Genomic DNA, 21757 nt, shown 5'->3' with positions numbered 1-21757 from the left:
GTGGATGGGAGGGTAGATATATCAAGCTGCCGGCCAATCAGCGGAAAGTTTTCACGCGCTTAGTCGCCAATAACATGCTTAGACCTTCAATTACACTTTTGACTGGTGCCAACCTCTATTTTTCCTCTATATCTATTTATTTATTATTTTTTCCTCTCCTTTTTCCTCTCTCGATATATTCTTTTTATATATATAATATTATTGTACGCCTAAACCTAACAGTTTAGGCACTTTTTATCAGTGCGAGGAAGGTCTTTTGATAACGCGGTCGCAGAATATCGTGTACTTTTTTTGTTTTGCGTTTTTTGTATTCAGGCACATTCCTGATGACAGCGATCAATTTCATTAATTTGTGAGTCATCACTTTGAGGTTTTCGACTCGACCAGCAGCCCTCTAGTGATGATGATGGCCAACCAACGTGGATAATACCCTCGCCGGGAGTCGCAGCAACAGGTCGCTCTCGTACGGTCCATGTGGTTTTAGCACCTTAAAATGAAGCGGTGAGTTCGAAAAAAAAAAGAAGAGGGGAATAGGGAAAATTCGAATAGAAGATTTTTGATCCGGTTCACCACAGCATGATGCCTCTGGCTCCAGTCCCGGTAGTCGCGGTACCGACGAAGCCCAAGTTAGGTTTCAGCATCGAGTCCATAGTCGGGAAAGCGAGTCCCGACGCGGACAATCGTTGTGCGAGCCCGCCGAATTGCAAAGACAATGCCGGTTCGCCGGACAGTAACAATTCCGGTAAGAGAATCCCGAATCCGGAACCTGTTGCGCCGGTGCCGACGTTCCCGGTGCAGGCTTCGATGGGGCTTTCGGCTGGAGGCGCGAGTTTCCTCGAGGCCGTGAGGCCCGGGTACTACCCGCAGCAGGCGCCGCCGCCGACGCACCCTCACCACTTGACCGGACAGCACGAGCACGGGCCCGTCGGGCCGGTGTACGCCGGGCTTCCGCCTCAGTGTGGGCCGCATGTGCCTCCGTTCTTCTTGGGTAGAGAGGCTTATCCTTTGTATCCGTGGCTTCTGACCCGGCATCCGAGATTCCTGACGCATAGGCTGCCCGGTAAGTAACAATCACGTTTGTTTTTTTTGTTGGTGATTATCACATAAAATGATAATCGTTAGGCTGCTAAAATTTCAGAAACTGTAATTATCGGGGAATAACATAATTTTTTAATTATTTTACCAATTTTAATTTTTTTAAATTTCAAAATTCTCTAGTTTTTGTTTTGTATTTTCGTCTTATATATAATAGCCTATTATAATTCCACAAAATCCTAAAAATGTCAAATATTTTAATAGTTTGCAATTCAATAATTTTTGCATTATCCTCAAAATGTAATAATTCCAATATTTTGCAATTAAAAATTTCAATTCGCCCAATTAATTTGCAATTCTAAAAACTTCACACAATCCTCAAAATTCCGTTGTTCTTTTCAACAGAATTTAGAAATTTCGTAATTTTACAATATTCTCAAAATGCCATAACAGTAATATTTTGCGAAATTTTACGTAATTCCCAAAATGTCATAATTCTACTAATATTTTGCTTTTTAAATAATTTTTACATATTCTTAAGAATATCATGCAATATTTTAAAATCTCATAACTCTTCTAATATTTGACATTTTATAATTTCACGGAATGCTAAAAATTTAATAACTATTCAAAAAATTTGAAATTTCATAATTCTTCTGATATTTCGCAATTTCCTAATCCTTGTAACATTTCGAAATTTCATAATTTTAAGTAATCCTGAAAATTTCTTAATTCTAATATTTTGCAATTTAATAATCTTACGTAATCCTTAAAATGTCATAATTGTTATTGCAAATATTTTAATGCTTAATAAATTCATTATTTCGTAATCCTCAAAATTTCATAACAGTGATATATACACTGAAGTGCCAAAAGTCAGGGGATACCTCGTAACATTGCTGCACTTCGCCAGGTAAAAGGAAGTCCCGCACGATATTAAGAGGTATCCCATGACTTCAATGCTAAAGTGCCAAAAAATCATGGGATACCTTTCAATATCGTGTGGGACCCCCCTTTTACCCGGGGAAGTGCAACAATATTAGGAGGTACCCTATGACTTTTGGCACTTCAGTGTGTATTTCTACTTATTAATTTCACATAATCTCCTTAAAGTTTCATATTTCCTTATATTTTACCGTTTAATAATTTTACACGTATTTTCAAAAATGTCATAATTATTCTTATATTTTTGCAGCTTTTAATAATTTTGCATAATTCCCGAACTCTTTAAGTAACTATTTCAATATTTTAAAGTTTAATAACTTCATTTTACCCTCAAAATTTCATAATTGAGCATAAACCTCAAAATTAAAACCCTAACCTATTATTATTATTATTATTATTGTAATTAATTAATTATTATCATTAGTTATTCATCTTTCTAATAATAATAATTTACAAAATGTGTGTTGTTTTGCAATTTAAAAAAAATCACTGAATTTCTAATTCTTTGAAATTTCGAAACTTCTTTGTTTAAAAAAAAAATTATTACAGGCTTACTGTGTATAAAGGCGATTTCTTTTACAGAATTTCACTGAAAAAAAAATCGTGGAAAAACAATTCGATTGTTATTCTAATTATTAATTAGAATAACAATATATACAGGGTGTCCTGTAAGTGCTAGTACGGCCAGTTTAAGTTTGGGTCATATCCAATTAGTCAAGAATCCCTGCCCATAAGTAGATTCGTATGACCCATCTCTGAAGCCTCTGTGACCCAAGTTTGGGGCGTGACCCATTATTGAAAAATCCCTACTTTAACTGATTCTTCTACACCACACGGGGCGCCGAAATGAGTGCTTGCTCCGACTGATAAAGTATCTAGTTGCGGCCCTGCCCGATCATACACTCAACTAATGAGAAATAAATAGGAAAAATGAAACGGTGAGAATCACCCGTGGCCCAGTCTGACTATGTCAGGACCCGCTATCAGGCTGCGGCCCGGTGGTTGGGAAACACTGACCTAGGACCATAGGTTGAGGAACGTTGATATAGCATATAGTAGGCCTACATAATATTGCACTCTAACTATATAGCAGTGTAGAAATTGTATTATACACTAATTCTATATATTCCCTGTATACACTAATTCTATAGTGTATACAGGGTGTCCTGTAAGTGCTAGTGCGGCCTTTATATTATGAACCGCCCGTCGTATAGAGGTATATATATGATTCCAGTTTAAAAAATGTCCAACAAAAATTACCCTGTAGCACTTTTGAGAGTGAAAATACAGTGTGTAACAAAATAAAAAAAAAATCTAAATCTCCATAAAGTCCCCCTGTGCTCTAAATCCAATTAGAAAGTTGTTGCCCTGCCTCTTCTGATTAAAAAAAAAAATCATCTTTCCAAGTGCACAGAGAGAGCCACTGAAAACGGAAGAGATTTGGGAAAGAGCGACGTTGAATGCAGAAAAAAGCGTTTCACTCGCATTCAACGCTGTTTTTTCCCGAATCTCCTCGGTTTTTCGAATATCTCTGTGAATATTACATTTAGAAACGTGAAACTTTTTTGTGTTGGCATCAGGAGATGCAGGGCAACAATTTTCTTATTGGAATTTAGAGCACGGGGATAGATTTTTTTTATTTTGTTACACACTGTATGTTCACTCTCAAAACTGGTACAGGGTAATTTTTGAACGCCTGTTGAGAGCATTTTATAAACTGGAATCATACCTCTATACGACGGACGGTTGATAATATAAAGGCCGCACTAGCACTTACAGGATACCCTGGTATACAATATGGAATAAGTGTATATAGGAAATATATAGAATTAGTGTATACTACAATATGCACTACATGCTATATAATTGGAAAGCAATACTTTATTATACACTACAGTGTTTCTCTACCGCCGGGCCCTGACATCAGTCAAACTAGGCTATGGGTGATTCACCCCGTTTCAACATTTTTCCTATTTATTTCTCATTAGTTGAGTGTATGACCAGGCAGGGCCGCAACTAGATGCTTTGTCAGTCGGAACAAGAACTCATTATGGCACCCCGTGTAATGTAGAAGAATAAGTTAAAGTAAGGATTCTTAAATTATGGGTTGCGACACAAACTTTGGTCACAGGGGCTTCAGAGATGGGTCGTACGAATCTACTTATGGCCAGGGATTCTTGAGCTATTGGCCATGACCCAAACTTGATTCACAGTGGCTTCCGAGATGGGTCGTACAAAACCATTTACAGCCAGGGATTCTGGAGCCGTGGGTCACGACCAAAACTTGATTTTCATGGGTCTCTGAAAGGGGTCGTACAAAACCCACTTACAGCCAGGGATTCTCGAGCTAAGGGTCACAACCAAAACTTGATTCGCATTGGCCTCCGCTGTACAAATTCACAATGCGTCGCTGGTTTCACTACTTTGAAAAACGAACGGTTTCATGGATCACGACCTGGTCTTGTTGATTTTGGGTCGCAGTTGAAAAAGTTTAAGAACCCCTGAGTTAAAGGGTGAATTCGGACCCCCCCCCCACTTTGGTCCAGCGCCGGAGGCATTAGACCCACCGGTTTCAGTCTAGTTGTAGGCCGGTGACCGGCCTTCTACTCACAAGAAAAAATCAACCGGACCGCGGGCTTCTAAAGGTTAAGAACCACTGATGTACTGTATAATATTGCGTGTATCCCATTATATAATACTAATTACATGTTACAGCAGTGGCTCTCAACAATTTTTGACCCATAAGCCCTTTGCGCTCCGCAGCACCGGTTGAGCACCCCTTAGAGAATAGGCTTATTTATTTATTCATTCAGCAATAGGTGCATAGCATCTTCGACTGAAGAAATGCTTAAAATGCATAAGTATTATTTTGTTTTTAAGTAAATAATTTTTTATTTTGCAAATGTCTGAAATTAATGTACTGTAATTTGTGAGTAATCTGTAAATATAATCCGGTAAAGAAAAAGATCTAATTTTTTGCAATGCAAATTATTTACCGTTGTAAATCATCTAGTTTTTTCCTTCGGGAAGTTTTGAGAAAAATGAATATTTAAAAAAATTAATTCGTAAAATTTTATTATTTAAAAAGTTATAGATGGCGCGCTCAGGCAAGTCAAAAAGTCAGAGGCGTAATTAATAAAAAATTCATAATAGTGAGTAATATTTCATTGTTGGTAAATGAAATTCGCATATGCGGATTATCCACCGCTACGGATTATATGATGGTATATCTTTTTTTCCTTCAAAATTATTAAAATTTCTTCCGTAGATTATACGTGGGAAATACTTCAAGTTTATGTGTAAATAAGAAGAATCAGGGCCGCAACTATGGGAGGGGTAGATGAGCCTGTTCTTCCGGGCGCCGGACAAGAGTGGGCACAAGTTCCGCCTTTAATTCTACATTACAAGGGGATGCTAAATTACGTGCTTACGCAATGTCTGACCAAGAAGCATCTAGTTGCGGCACTGAGAATAATGCTTTTCGCCTTTGAATTGGTTTCGAAATGAATGAGAGTGATAATGACGAAATGTCCTCCAAAACATACGGAATGATGGTCAGTCGTTGAAACTCCTTCAAAACGATTTCTTTTCTGACGTATCATTACAGCGACCGTCAGTCTTTTTCGAATAACGAGCACTGCCTATCGCAGTGTTGCTTAATCTTTGGTTCGCGACCCAAACTTGGGTCGAAGGGGGCTCCTGAGATGGGTCGTACAAATCGACTTACAATCCGGTTACAGATCCAGTTTTTCACTCACAACTGGTTTTGGGGGGAGGGGGGGGGGATTCATTTTTCGGGCCCTCTTGAGCCATGATGGGAGGAAGTCTGCATCCCAAAAAGACTTAGAATTATTACAGAAAGCACAGGAATCCTGAAAATTATCGACACAAGAATACGAACACTAGACAAATTAATGAAAATTTAGAATTGATAAAAATCTGAAATTAATGAAACTAATAGATGATTCCAGAAAATGAAAAACTTTTCCAGAATAAATAGAAAAATAATTCCACATTTCGTGAGAATAAAATAATTTTAGAAATGATGGAAATTCAGTATTTATGAGAGAAATAAAATTATCGAAGCAGTGAAAACTTTCAATAATTTGGGGCCCCTTATTTGAATCAGGACCCTGTTATCAAACATGTTAAATTACTGTTAATTGCTGAAAACAATAGAAAATTAATAAGGTAAATAATTCCAGAAGAGTAAAGAAAATATAGAATTTATGAAAGTAATAAATTCAAAATCAGTGGAGGCTTTCAATAATTGGGGATGGAGGGAGGCTGTTTGATTCATGGACTCCTTAAGAGCATCATAGGGACCCAGGGCAAGTGATTTTTCCCTCTCCTACATGGCTAGAAACGCCTGTGACTACGAATTTTCATGTTTTACTCTCAAAAGTTTTAATTGGATCTCATTTTCATGAAGCCCTCTCTGCATATGGGGACCCCGGTCCTTGTCCGGTTGAGCCTATGCGTTAAAACGGCACTACCTGGGCTCGGCCCCTGTTGATAACTGTAAAGAAGCCACTGAGTAATCTCTCTCTTTTACGGATTTCATAAACTAAACATTTTTTGACGTGAGATTTTTGCGAAATAAAAATGGAAGAATGGGTCGTGTTATTTATATTGGATCACGTCTAGAAAAGGTTAAGGACCCCTGGCCTATCCCCCAGAGGTGGATTTATGTCTCTGCTACGTTGGGCTACTCGAATTTTGCCGTCCTTTTATCATTCTACTCCTATTTTCTTGACCCTCATTCCTCAAATACTCTGCCCCGTACTGTAATCCGCTTGGTCAAACTCAGTAAATAAGCCTCGGAATCCAAGTCATTGTTTTGGTCACTCACATGTTTGCGTAGGGTTTTGGTCACTCCAATGCTCACACATTCTTTTGCATATTCGCATGATTGCACACGCTCTGTATCACTCTTTCGATCAGTTCTATGTTCACACATTCTGTGGGTCACTCTTTGTCACTCGTTGACTTGTTTTCACGCTTTCTAGGGCCCCTCTTTTGAGCATTCTCATACTTGCACATGGTCTTGGTCACTCTTTTGTCATTCACATGCTTGCTCACACTCTAGGTCATTCTTTTTTGTCAATCACGGACGTGGTTCCAGGCTTTTTAAGTCACTCTTTTGATCATTCTCATGCTTGCACACACTCTGGTTCACTTTTCATTCACATGCTTGCACACACTCTAGTTCACTTTTCATTCACATGCTTGCACACACTCTAGTTCACTTTTCATTCACATGCTTGCACACACTCTAGTTCACTTTTCATTCACATGCTTGCACACACTCTAGTTCACTTTTCATTCACATGCTTGCACACACTCTAGTTCACTTTTCATTCACATGCTTGCACACACTCTAGTTCACTTTTCATTCACATGCTTGCACACACTCTAGTTCACTTTTCATTCACATGCTTGCACACACTCTAGTTCACTTTTCATTCACATGCTTGCACACACTCTAGTTCACTTTTCATTCACATGCTTGCACACACTCTAGTTCACTTTTCATTCACATGCTTGCACACACTCTAGTTCACTTTTCATTCACATGCTTGCACACACTCTAGTTCACTTTTCATTCACATGCTTGCACCCACTCTGGGTCACACTTTTCGACAATCACATACTTGCTAAGATTAATTAATCTTAATTAATCTACATTCATGTAATAATGTAAAATAGCAAGAAATTTATACTAAACTATATATTAATATCAAATCGATAATATAGGAAAACAAGCTATGACCTGTGGTATTTTCGTTCGGTTTCGAAATATAGAAAAATAATATATAATTGGATTACTTTCAAAACTGCGTAGAGAAATTAGTAGAAAAATGGGAGGAGAAAAATCACAAAGTCACATTAATTTTCATATTCTCGGTGAAGAGATGGAGAGTTTAATTTTTCTTAAATTTTAAAATTCTAATATTAGCGAAAGTTCGCTCATAGGAAATACTGTAAATGAAGCAAAGATAATAAAACATTTAGGCTTTATGAAGTCTTTGTAAAATTATGTAATTATGGCAATTTGATTTCACATAAATTCCAAAAAACCTATAATTATTTAACGGTTCCATGGTGTAAGAAACGAAAATTTTCTCAAAAAAGAAAGTTTTCAAAATTTATTGTTAATTTTGAAATAAAAAGAACTTTATTAAAATTTTCCATTTTTTCATAATTTTTTATGTATAAATTTATGATTTTATGGACATATTAAGAAATTTTAATTTCTTCGAAATAGTTCGAAATATTAAGACTTTTTTTTTTTCTCAAAAGTTCGATAATTTCTTTTTCATTATTTCTTGAGAGTAAAATTAAATTCGAAGAATAAATTTGAAAGAAAAAGTATGAATAGTTCAGTGTTAAATATGTTGTGGCACAAAATAAATTATTGTAAATAATTTCGTCTTCCCTTGGAAACTCTCAAAGTTTGCATTAATGCATTTTTAAAATATAAACAAATTTAGAATAATCTCAATTTTAAAACGCCTGAAAATAATCTGAAAAATATATTATTTTACTTCTTAAAAATTAAATATTTAAATAGTATTTAACTATTTATTTATAAATATTACTTATTAACTACAAATTATTCTTAATATATGTTATAAAAAATTTCCAGAAAAGTTTGAAAATTTCACAAAAATCGCATTTCCGTATTTAGTTAGCAAAAAAATCATATACTGTGACAAAATTGTATTAAAACTCTACACTAAAATTTCATTTTTTTATGAAAATTATAAACCTTAAAAAATTTTTTAAAATTTATATGTACAGTGGAACCACGATATAACGATCCTCTGAGGATCAAGAAAAAAAATCGTTGCAGAGGGATTATCGTTGTACCGAGAGTTAGCATTATCATCAGGCGCCACCAAATTTATATTATTATTGGCATCTCTTGTCAAAAATGGCGTTATTAACACCACGATAAAATGTATTTGTTAGTATTTATTCGCTGCAAAAAAAAAAAACTCGATTACTTGACGAATAAAATTCAGTTAGTTTTCAACCCTTTAAAGTTGTTTCCCACATAACACTTTTGTGTACTACACAGAAAGTAGCTTCACGAAAACTTCATTAACACTTTCGAAGTGTTAATACCAATAGTGTTAAATACCAATGTTATTCAAAAACTCTCGAAAGTAAAAACACTGGTGAGGAATTTTAAAATATATTGAAGGTGATTTCAAGTGAATATAAAAAAATATTGTTGCAGCGGTTTCGAAATATTCTCATAAAATATCGTTGTATCGGGATTTGTAGTAGTTAAGGATATCGTTGTATCGAGAGGAGCTTAACATTAGACTTTTGGCAATTCCAAACAAGATCCGAAATTAGATATTTAATCAAATATTCATGCTATGTTTGATCGAACTTTAAAGGTGCTTTATTAAATCTTTCAGCAATGTTTATTCGAATGCAGTGAAACCTCGATATAATGATGCTTTGCGGACCAAGAAAAAACAACGCTGTAGAGGAGTTATCGTTATATCGAGAGGTAACATTATCATCAGTCACCGCCGCATTTATGCTGTCATTGGCAACTCTTCTTAATTGGCATTGTTATTACATCACAGAATGACTTCATATATAAGCATTCATTCGCAACAAAAAATTCTACTAGATTAGTTGATTAATAAAATTCATTTAGTGGTTTCACACGCTAAAGTGGTTTACTGTGCAATACTTTTGTGTGCTGCATAGAAAGTAGTTTCGCGGCGATTTAATCAATGTACCCACGATATTATGAAACTTCCACAGAAGAACAAAAACTGGTGTGGAATGTGAAAATATATTAAATGTGATTTGTAGCGAAATCACAAAAAAATATCGTTGTAGGGCAGCGTTTCTCAACCTTTCTGAAACCAAAGGCCAGTAAAATGTCTGAAACAATTCCATGGACCACTTGTGTCCCGTATTACGGGACATTCTTGCATTTTTAGTTATTCCGAATTGTTTTATTCATCTGTCCCGTTTTTTTTCAACGATGCTTACTTGAATTTGTAATGTTTACTAAACTCGTGAATGTGAAAGGTGTTTTCATAACTTATTATGATAATTATAACTGTAAATACAAATATTAATCTTCCACATTTGTCAGGTTCAAAGTTTTCCCTCAATTTTTCAGCAATTTTAACTACGATAGAGGATTTGGTCGAATTATGTCTTTTATGGCAATTTGCGACGTCTCATAGGTTCTATACCAGTGTTTCTCAACCACCGGGCCGCGGCCCGGTACTGGGCTCTGACATCAGTCAAACAGGACCGTGAGTGGTTCAATGTTTCAATTATACCTACTTATTTCCCATTGGACGTGCGTATGATGGGGCCTACCTCTCACAAAAAAACTGGACCGTGGGCTTTCAAAGCTTGAGAGCCACTGTTCCAGAGCAATGTTTCTCAACTACTATTATTAAACCACACATGTACCTCGTCCTCTACGGAACTTCTAACGAATTGGTACATGTTGGAATGTGCGTGTCCGTGTTGTGAAACTAACGTGAAGCTTGTTTCTGTGTAATATTTCAGTGCTGTAGTGGTGGGTTGGTAAGATACGGGGTTAGAGATGGGAAGAGTTCAGGGTACATGGGTTCAAACCCACCCACCTCCAAATAATTACACTTTTTGCCGCTGTGGTGGTCGAGTGGTTATAGTGACGGACTCGCGATGCGAGGATCCGGGTTCGAACCCCACAGTGGTGGTCGGCTGAAGTTGGTTTTCTGTGGTTCCCAACTTCAAGGCGCAAATGCGAGCCGATCTCCCCGTTAAAAAGTCTCGCCACAGAGAGCAACAGTCCTACAACGATAAATCATTCAATCATAACACTTCACTCATAGTTAGAAAAACTGGTGGCAGATGGCAGCACTACACATAACAAACATTACACAGAAACAAACTTTACGTCAGGTTGCACTACACACACACGCACATTCCCGCATGTACCGATTCGTTGGGGGGTTCCGTTCCGCGGGGGGGGGGTGCATTTGTGGTGTAGCAGTAGTAGGTAGGGCCTCCAAAAAACATGGCTCGGGGATCCATGATGTTCTTAGGTCAGCCACCTCGTTGGGCAATTTGCCTGTTGTGGCGTTGTATTTGTCTTTGTAATGCTTCTTATAGTGCTGCCATCTATCACATATTTTTCGAACTGTGAGTGAAGTGGAATGTTTGATGATTTTAGCGTTGTAGGCCTGTTGCTCTCTGCGGCGAAGACTTTTTAATGGGAAGATCGGCTTGCATTCGCACCTCGAAGTTGGGAGCCACAACTTCTCAACTGCCGGGCCAAGGATCAGTACTGGGCCCAGACATCATTCATTCCGGGCCGCGAGTAATTGGCCGTTTCCCTTTTCCCCCATTCATGCGTCGTTGGTCGGATGTGTGATCGGGCCTGTGATCTGGTGACATAGAAAAATAAATGAAACTGGACCGCGGGCTTCCAAAGGTTGAGAACCTCTGTTCTATACCACCGCATTTAAATGATCCCAGTACCACAGTTATTTTTCTCAATGAAATTTGGTAATCTAGTCATTCGAATGGTTTTTTTTTCGTCAAATAAATTTTCGTTTACGGTGATTTGTAGCCACAGCCTATCATTTCCTCCACCCTTCATCCATTTTTGCAGTAATTAGCCAACTTGTTGTAAATTGCGTCTTTTGGGTGATATCCCGTATTTAGGATCGCAATTCCTCGTGTTTTCCTTGGTGATGTATGGTGAACCTAAATATGAAGGTACAATTCTTATTTGAACCCATATGGATATAATTAATATCAATTACAACAATTGAATAATTTTTTCATTCAGTTATAATCGAATTATCAAGCCTGCCTGTCGACCACCTATGCCATCGTTGCGGACCGGAGGTGGGGAAACGCTGTTGTAGAGCAATTTCAAAACCTCCTCATAAAATATCGTTATATAGCAAGGTATTTTAACTTGTGGGTCGCAGGAGCACCAGAGATGGATCGCTCAAATCCCTTAACAGAGAGCGGCACTTGAGCTATGGGTCCCGACTCAGACTCGATTCGTAGGGTTTCCGAAATGGGTTGTACAAATCCACTTACAGGAAGGGGTTTTATGGGTCACGACCAATGCTTGATTCGCAGGCCTCTCTCAGTCACGGGCTCTTGCGCCATGGGTCGCGACCCAGACTTGATTTGTAAGAGCTTCCGAGATTAGTTGTACAAATCCCCATCAGTTCTGTTATAAATGCACTTTTGAAGTCACTAGTTTCACTAATTTCGAAAAAAAAAACCAGTCTAATGGGTCGCGAAACTGATTTTGTTGGTGATTTTGGGTCGCGGTCGAAAAGGTTCAGAACCCCTGTTATAAAGTTAGTATTTATAGTATTGTTGTATCGAGAGAAAGAGATAAAGAAGGAGTATATAACATTAGATTTCTGGCAATTCCGAAAACAAGATCTGAAAAAATACCGTTGTAGAGAGATCAGGGCCGGAACTAGTGGGGGGGGGGCGGACGGTGAGAGGAACAACAGCCCCGGGCGGCAAAATTTAGGGGGGCGACAGTTTTTTGGTGAGAACAAAGAACATCATTGCAAAATTATCGAATTTTAAAGCTGTGGGGGCGGCGGTGAAATATCGTTTGCCCTGGGTGGCTGAATTATGTTTGCCCCGGGCGGCGAAACTCCTAGCTACTTCCCCGAGAGAGATTTACCGTTGTATAGAGTATTGTTGTAGCGGGATTTCACTCTGGCATCCCGAATTCGATGACTTCCAAACATTTAAAACAAACTTCATATCAAAAAATCCAAAAAAACTCATATTAAAAACAAAATCAGAACCTGATAAAGAATACCGACAAAACAAATATTATTATTATTATTCTGAAATTGAAGGGAAAATTAACAAAATGCCGAAATACGGGAAAAGAAGCATTAGTTTTATTGATACGGTATTCATTGTGGAGGGGATTGAACACGGAGTGGGAAGAAAAATGGCAGTTTTGGTGAAGCAGGTGAAAGATTCCAGATTAGAAAATAATTTACTTTTTTTGGCAACAAAACACGTGCCTGATACTAATAATCACACCATCGTATGTATGTATGTATGTATTTATTATTATTTTCCTTTCCTAGCCCTTGAAGCATTTCCGGGATTTCATCCATTATAACACAAGGCCATTCATTACAGCTCTAATTACTTTACGAACCGTTATATCGGGCTTTTAGAGCAAAGCACCTGTCTCCAAAACCGATAAGATAACTATCCCTTCCACCTTTTTTTATTATTAATTTAGAGCAAGTGTTTTTCTGTAACAACGTTCTTATTTTTTACAGCGTTATTTGTGGTTGAGCAGATGCTCAATAGACGGCTTGAAAAACGATATAATGAACTTCCTAGACTTATAAAAAAAATTTAACGATTTTTTTAGGAAATTTTTGAGTTTAAATTTCGTGGTTGCGACACGCAGTTTACTTCCGAGATTTTTAGATTATTTGTTTTTAAGCCAGCGAGTTCGGTTTGTACGAGACTAGTTTGTGCCTTTCCGGTTTGTACGAGACCAGTTTGTGCCTTTTCGGTTTGTACGATACTAGTTTGTGCCTTTCTGGTTTGTACGAGACTAGTTTGTGCCTTTCCGGTTTGTACGAGACTAGTTTGTGCCCATGGCCCCCACATCCTGAAGCAGGGCCCCTAGGCTGGATCTTTTACGGGCCCCCCGACCAGACTTTCATGGGGCCCCCTTTATGATAAATTTATAGCGTGAAGAAACAAAAAAATGATTAAAATCCTCCCGGGCCTCAGGGCTGGAGCCTTGTCAGCCCACCCCTTGTGGGGGCCATGTTTGTGCCTTTTCGGTTTGTACGAGACTAGTTTGTGCCTTTCTGGTTTGTACGAGACTAGTTTGTGCCTTTCTGGTTTGTACGAGACTAGTTTGTGCCTTTCCGGTTTGTACGAGACTAGTTTGTGCTTTATCCCGCAATAGACATTCATGGGTTATCCCGACTTCATTTCATACCGTGCACCGCCCAGGCTCTATCGACCATTGTCAATTTTAGCCATTGCCCCGGATGAGGGGGGCTGGGTGATGTCGGGTGTTTTATTATATGCATGTATATAATACATTACATGGATATAAAAACATTATTAAAAAACTTATGTAGATTTAAATATTTATATTATACAAATTTACATCGATGAGCTCTTATGATGTCTTTGTGGCTCTATTGAGCCCTTTGTTGTTTGTTCTCTGTGGCCGGGCACCAGGTTCTGAACCACGTCTGCCCTCGTTGGCTTGTTGGCTCGGGTGAGCTCTCCTCCGTGGTCCGGCCAAGTCCTGGACCGCGCGTCTTCCCTCGTTGGGGTTATCCCGACTGTTATCGTTCATGGGGGGTCATCTGGATGAGCTCTGAGGCCCGCATCTTAAATAAAATAAAAAAAATAAATTGTCGGTAATAATCATGACTCCCACCCCCCCGAAAACGGTGGGGCTGCTCTAGCCCTGGGGGCCCGGGACAATTCTCATCATTATTTGCTTTTTCACGTTATAAATTAACTATAGAAGGGCCCGTGAAAAGTCTGACCGGGGAGGAGGACGCAAAAGATTTCAGGCTTGGTTGCTCCAGCTTGTGGGTGGGGGGGGGGGCATGACCATAATTCCAGAGACTCTATCTTAATCGGGGGTGCAGGAGAGCATTTTTGGGGGTGCGAGATGGAAAAAAAATTACATGTCGACTGATTATATTCAGGAAATTCCAATTGTGATAAAAAGTGAATTTTTCGATTCTTTGAAAAAATGTGAATCACACCAATGTTTCCACACCTCATCTTTTGGCTTTCGCTTGCAGAAATATGCAATTGCGAAATTTTGCGTTGTAAAAAATTTATTTTTTCTATTAGAGATCCTATTTGTTTTTTCCTTTTCGGATGAGGAAAAACTACCATTATTTTCTTAGCCACCTCGTTCGACATTTTGCCTGTCGTGACCTTGTATTTGAATTTAACTAAGCCAGGAGTTTTCAAACTGTGCGCCGCGGAGCGGTGGCCCTCACAAAGGGCCGCATTTGTTGTTTGTTTACATTGGTGCTTCGTGTTATTAGCACGTTGCGCTTAGATTTGATGCTGTCGTGAACGTGACTCAGGAAAAACGTCAAAAACTTTAGCCATGTGTCAAAAAAACACTAATTTATAGTTATTGCGGCTGAAATCACTAAGTGAAGAGCTATTCGTTGTATATACATGTAGTAATATATTCAATTATCCTTTTTTTCCGAAATCTCAGAAAAAGTTAAAATATACTAATAACCTTTATTTTTAGTTTCGTTTTTGAATAAATTTTCAAATAATAATAATAATTAAATAAAACCAAAATTAAATATTAGCCATAGCCGAAAAGGGTATTAAATAAAATAATTTATAGAAATTAATTAATGAACGATTAATGTAATTGATTACAGAAAAATTCTGAATTTTATATTATTAAGAAAAATGCATTATCTAAGGGAACGTAAAGTGGCATTGCACTTGGGGTGCGGGAAGGAAAAAAGGTTAAGAACCACTGCTCAAGGGCACTAAACCTTTTGGATAGGCTGGGCCACTTCGTTGGTTCCGAAAGGTGTCGCGGGCCACTTCAGTTTTCTGGAAATATGCTTGAGTTACTTGGAAATCTGCCGCGAGTCACTTAGGTGATCTGAAAATGTGCCGTGGGCTGCTTGAGTGAGCTGAAAATGTCGCAGGCACTTTAAGTTACCTGGAAATGTGTCACGAGCCACTTACATGAGTGATCTATTAAAATGCGGTGGGCCGTTTAGGTGAACTGTAAATGTGTCGCGGCCCGCTAAAGTTACGATGACTCAGATGACTCCGAGAGCCACATATGGCCCGCGGACTATGGGTTGACCATACGCTGTCTAGATTAGCTATTCCAGCCTTTCAGCTATTATTCAGGTTATCTGTATGAGCTCGTGGTTCGGGAGCCCAAATATTTTTTGTGAATCAAGATGTCAAAGATATTATATCATCGGTTTCCAGCCATTCAGCCATTTTGTTTATACGAGATTTGTCTGTGCCCCGGAGCCAGAATATTTTTTGGAAGGTTCCTCATTTTTACCTTCTTTTAAAATACCTTTTTTTATTGGCAAAATACTGAATCACGCTTACAACATAACGAACAGAAATTTTGCAATCATTTGGGTACCTCTGTGTGACACTCCCTGAACCACGGCCCCACATACTACAGCAGGTCCTTTTGGGTCGAATCTTTGGTGACTCTGATCATATTTTTCACGGGCCCTATTATAGTGAGCTTATAGTGTGCAAAAAAGAATCGTCTTAGCGTCTGCAGACTGGAACCCTGTCAGCTTCCCCCTCCCACTGTGGAATGTGGAAGCAATGCCGTTGGTCCCACTGAGCAATTTAGGGCTGTGAAATAATACTATAGATCTGAAAAATCCAAACACCTTTTATCGAGATCTGATAAAAATTGAGTCTTCCCATTCTGAAGCCGGGACTCCTGGCCAAGCCCCCCCCCCCCCACACACACACACACGATCCTCAATCATTATTTACAGTCCCACTGGGCTCTTCATATTGGAACCATTCTTTGCAGGACATCCGCCATTAAGTGACCATTTAATTTTCTGATTCTTGATGGAAATTTTTGAAGGAACACTTTCACAAAAGTGACTCCTTCTGTGGAGTTCAAAGGCGCATTATTCAGGATCATAATAATATTTGAGTGCTATTGAGGACAATTTGAGTTTCCAAAAAGGGACTCGGTTGGCGGAGTGACGTATTTTCCGGGTGATCCGCTAAAGCGGTTTGACTTGACTAAGGGAAGGACTTCCATCCGGAACATATTGAAGAACCATCAGGCCGAACTTGAGATGGTCACCCCTGGTTCAGCAGAAAGGTAATTTATCTATAGGGGCTGCTCGACCTTTTCGAGAGATCAGTCCACTTCATGGTTTGGAAACGTATCACGGTTTACTTAAGTGAAATATAACCGTGCCGCGAGTTGTCAAAGTGATCTGAACGTGCCACGGGTCGTTAAAGTAATCTGGAACTGTGCTGCGTATGATTTATGTGATCTGTAAATGGACTGCAGATCGCTTAAATAATCTGTAAATGTGCCACGGCGGGTAACTAAAGTGGTATGCAAATGTGCTACGGGCCACTTAAGTAACCTCGAACTGTGCTGCTGATCGCTTATTGATCAATGTATATTTGCCGGGGGTCACCCAAGTGACCTGGGAATGTTCTGTGGGCTGATAAAGTGGTCTCAACTGGCATTCATAGCAAAAGGCCAACAACATACTTGTGGCGGCCATGGGGCAGTTGCATTTCATGCTGCGGTCCGCCATAGTCTTATACACCAAGTGTTTGGTGTCGCGAGTAAAAATCTAACTCACGCATCGAGGACTATTAAAGGCATCGGCGAGGGTCACGGTGCTCGCGAGCAACGAGTTCGTAGATGCCCGATCTAAAATAATCAAAGATTTATATCATATCGGGAAGCCCACCACGCTTTATAATATCGAAGCAATATTTTACCCGGCCTCACATGGATGTCATAACCCTAAAGGTGTCACCAACATCTTCTATAAGTCGATTACATGTCTTTGACACCGTTTCCTCGTAATACGCAATTTAATGTAATGGGGAAATACATACCACATATAAATATGTCTATGACACCTGTACCACCATGGCTGCTTTATCTTGATATTATCATTTTGCGTGAGGCCCCTTCCTTCTAGAAGAGGCCCTTTTTTTCCTTTACCGCCGTAAGACAGGTGTATGAGGGACAGGTGACATCCGAGTCGTGTTCCATCGCCCCAAGGTGGCCGCCGTTTCTTTCCATTTGAACCGAATAAACGGCGCAAAAATGAAATCCGACAACATCTGGCTCCAAAATATACGGATAATATATACAATTACGGAGCCAAATTTCAATTTGGATTAAGAGAAAACCCCTTTCGGGTGCCAATTATTTCGGGCCATCGATGACTGAATCCGTTTCTAGAGACGCAGGTGTTGAGTTCGAGTCTTAGTTGTGGAAGGCCAGTTATTTGGAATTAGTCTCGAACCCGAATTCTAATTTATTAAATTTAAATCGGTAGTCGTTTGAGGTCAGCTTTAAACCAGGCGTCTTAAATTTTTTGATTACGAGCACCCGATAATGATCGAAGCTTGTAACAAAAATTTCGTCTTATTCAAATTCGACCACACCAATATGGCAGTGTTGCTATAGGGGTGCTCTTCTCTTGGTGATGAGCACAGTCCAGGGGTTCTTAACTTTTCTCAGTACGACCCAAAACCAAAAACACGATCAACTTTGCGACCCATTGGTCTATTTCCAATTTGAAAAATGTTTATTAAATATTTTTGATTAACAAAATGTTTAGTTTTCGAACTTAGTGGAACCAGTCCACGCTTCTTAATAAGCGAGCAGATGAGTATTTACGGGGGGGGGGGGGTGCTTAGCGTGATGTAGCCCAAAGCGGAAAATTGGAAGGGGCGGTAAATTTTAGGAATTGAGTGGGTTAAGAAAATTATTGGAACGTGAAGAGAGAGCGTGGTAAAAAGTTTTATAGCTTTTATAGCCCATATATAGCAGTGATACTATAAGTCTGCTTCTGTCTAGAGAGTGAGGAACTGGGTCAGTGAGCAACCAAACGAAAGCATGCGAGTAAACAAAAAAGTACGCTAGCTCGAGAGGGATTAAAAGAGTGACCAGGAAAGCGAAGAACCTGCCATTGGGTGACCAAAAGAGTGACATACAGTGTGGGTGAGTGTCTGAGCGTGAGAGTGACCTGTAGATCAAGGAACTAAGTCAGTGAGTGACCAAAACAGTGTGTAAGCATGTGAATGAACAAAAGAGTGACCTAGAGAGCGAGTGGTCGAGTAAGGGTTAGACGAGTGATTATAAGAGTGACTAAGAAAGTGTGCAAGCATGTGAGAGACCAAGAGAGTAGCCTAGAGAGTGAGGTACTATGTCGGTGAATGACCCAGAGAGCGAAGGATTAGGTCAGTGAACGACCAAAATAATGATCCATGGAGTGTAGTAGCATGGGAGTTGACCTAGGATCAAGGGACCAGGATAGTGAGAGACTAAAATAGTGGTACGTACAGGCAGTGTTGTCTTAACGGGGTTTGATTAACTTGACACTATGATTAGCAGGGGCGCGCATCTGAATTGTTGAAGACTTTCATTAATTCGTGATTATCATTATATTCAGAAATGATTTTTTTTCAATTAATTTTGATTTTCAATTCTGAAATTATTTATTAAATTTATTCGGGATTTTTAAAAATCCTGAAATTATTTCTCTTCATTTTCACTTAGTTCTGAAATTACATCTTCCATTAATTCTTGAGAATTCTGAAATTATTTCCTTTAACTTTCGAAATTGATTTTGCAACCATTTCTTTCATTTTTTCCTAAAAAATTTCTTCCATCAATTTCGAAATCATTCCGTTCGTTACAATTTCTAAATTTCATCAATTTTTCTATCTCGTTAATTTTAGTTTAGTGCGTGCTCGGGCATTTTGCCTTGTATTTTTCTATGCCGAATTCCCTCCCATACATATATATTTTTTTCCGATTTGGGTACCAAGAGGGCCTACGAAGTCATTTAAACGACCCTGGGCAATTTGTGGTTGGGGCTCTTGGATTAGGACTCTTTATTAAACAGACTTGAATCTAACTTGAACAAAACTACTACAAGCCGTTTCGCCCATACCATTGCCAGGTCTGAAATTTACCAAGCCCCTAATGGGACGATGCCCCCACTTCCTTCATCTCGGGACCTAACAACGACATCAGTGCTTCGCGGCTTCCAGATTTCAGTGGATTTATTTCCCACAGCCAGATAATAAAAAACATTGAATCTACAAGGCTCATCTTACGGCCGGGCTACAGTCGGGCCGCTGAAGACCCTGCCCTTGACTCAAGATCACGAGAAAACGCCCACAAACTCTTCGGGAACCTAATAACAGCATCAGTCAGCTGCAGCTTCCAGATTCGAGAGGATTTTACGCATGGATTTTCCTAAAGCCAGTTGAGAATAAACATTTGAAGCTACATGGATTCATCTCAATAGCTCTTACACACCACGTAAAAAGAAATTACTACGGCGCGAGAGGCAAAATAATAGAACTGTATCATCGCTATAAAAATAATGGGCCCCGATACCCCCGCGAGAGTATCTCGAGCATGGTGTTTTGACGAAAAGCGTTATCTTCCCCGCGAAAGTGTCGGCCATAATTTTCATTCCTCCCTGTTCTAGTCACTAGGATCTAGTCCTTTTTAGAAGATTAGAGAGAGAAAGGCTTCCCATTTTTTTTCCTCAAAGGAAAAGGGCCAATTTATGTGCCTTAAGGCCTTCTTTTAGTGAATCTTATTACACACGTATCATGAGCTTGACTGATAAGCGCCAAAGTGGCTAAGAGAAAATCTCGCTCATGTGAGAGAGCTTTCGTCGAAATATATATATTACTGTACATATTCCGTCTGTGGTAATATATATATGAGTATATTTTACTCCACACACGATGGAGACTGAATTATGGATAATACACACTCCTGGCCGTAAGAGCCGATTACCGCGAGCCCGATTCCATCCCCCCCCCCCTTCAGTGAAGCCTTTGAAAGCAATATCGTGTTTAAGGGCTTCAAAGTAAACTACTTGACGAAATCTTCCCTGGGTTTATACGCTTAAGATGTAGTGCAAACGGAGTTTTGTGATGGATGTGCTACCGCGATATTTCATTTCTCTTCAGATATTCCGAGTTCTGTCGCTTGGAATTACGTTAATTCGAAGCTAATTAGGCATGTTAATCTCAATTAATGAATTCGGGATTCTTTTTTTTGGCCGGGAACGTTAATTTAGTGACGGAAAGATCGAGGGTTTCTTCTGGTGGAAATTAGTTTTCTTGGGTCTATTTCTGGAAGGAGTAGGCTGTCCGAATCAGGGGTATTTCAACCTTTCAGGAGAGTGCGTGTCACTTCATTGGTTTGAAAACGTGTCGCGGGTCACTCAAGTGTTCTAGAAATGCGCCGCAGGTCACTCAAGTGCTCTAGAAATGCGCCACAGGTCACTCAAGTGCTCTAAAAATGTGCCTCGGGCCAATCAAGTGCTCTAAAAATGTGCCGCAGGTCAATCAGGTACTCTAGAAATGTGACGTAGGTCACTCAAGTGCTGTAGAAATGTGTCGCAGGTCACTCAAGTGCTATACAAATGTGCCGCAGGTCACTCAAGTGCTCTAGAAATGCGCCGCAGGTCAATCAGGTACTCTAGAAATGCACCGCAGGTCAATCAGGTACTCTAGAAATGCACCGCAGGTCATTCAAGTGCTATAAAAATGTGTCGCAGGTCACTCAAGTGCTATAAAAATGTGCCGCAGGTCACTCAAGTGCTCCAGAAATGCACCGCAGGTCACTCAAGTTATCTGTAAATATGCCGAGTCACTTAAGAGTGATCTGTAAATATGCAGCAGGCAACGTCAGATATGCGGGAATGTGTCGTGGGCTGTGAGTCGCGAATGATCTGTAATTGTGCTGCAGATAACTCAAGTAATAAGGAATTGTGTCAAGGGTAACTCAAAATGGCGTGGAAATACACCACGGGTGGAAGTGGTCTGGAATCAGGTCGCGGGTCACTTAAGTGATCTGCAAATGCACCGTTGGTGCTTAAATGATCTAAAACACTAAAGTGATCTGTATTTATGCCGCACGCTGCTGTAGAGTGAAATGAAATTGAGCCACGGGTTACTTAAATTGAAGCGACGTTAC

At 39.3% G+C, this 21757-nt stretch overlaps 1 protein-coding gene across 1 annotated transcript in view; it reads left to right on the top strand.

Annotated features, from left to right (window-relative positions):
• Positions 1–218: 218 nt before the first annotated feature.
• The window catches only part of LOC149078114 (homeotic protein empty spiracles-like), an 81543-nt gene continuing 60004 nt past the window's right edge, over positions 219–21757 (top strand). The window contains exon 1 of the mRNA XM_089241442.1: positions 219–1060. Within this exon, the coding sequence (XP_089097568.1) occupies positions 577–1060 (484 nt within the window). The 5' untranslated portion in view covers positions 219–576. The remainder of the gene's footprint in view (positions 1061–21757) is intronic.

Source organism: Pholcus phalangioides, unplaced genomic scaffold (assembly GCF_987345545.1).
Source record: "Pholcus phalangioides strain wild (caught in Gottingen) unplaced genomic scaffold, Ppha-v1.0 ptg000014l_1, whole genome shotgun sequence".
Classification (NCBI taxonomy): domain Eukaryota; kingdom Metazoa; phylum Arthropoda; class Arachnida; order Araneae; family Pholcidae; genus Pholcus; species Pholcus phalangioides.
This window is presented reverse-complemented; position numbering and strand designations above follow the sequence as displayed.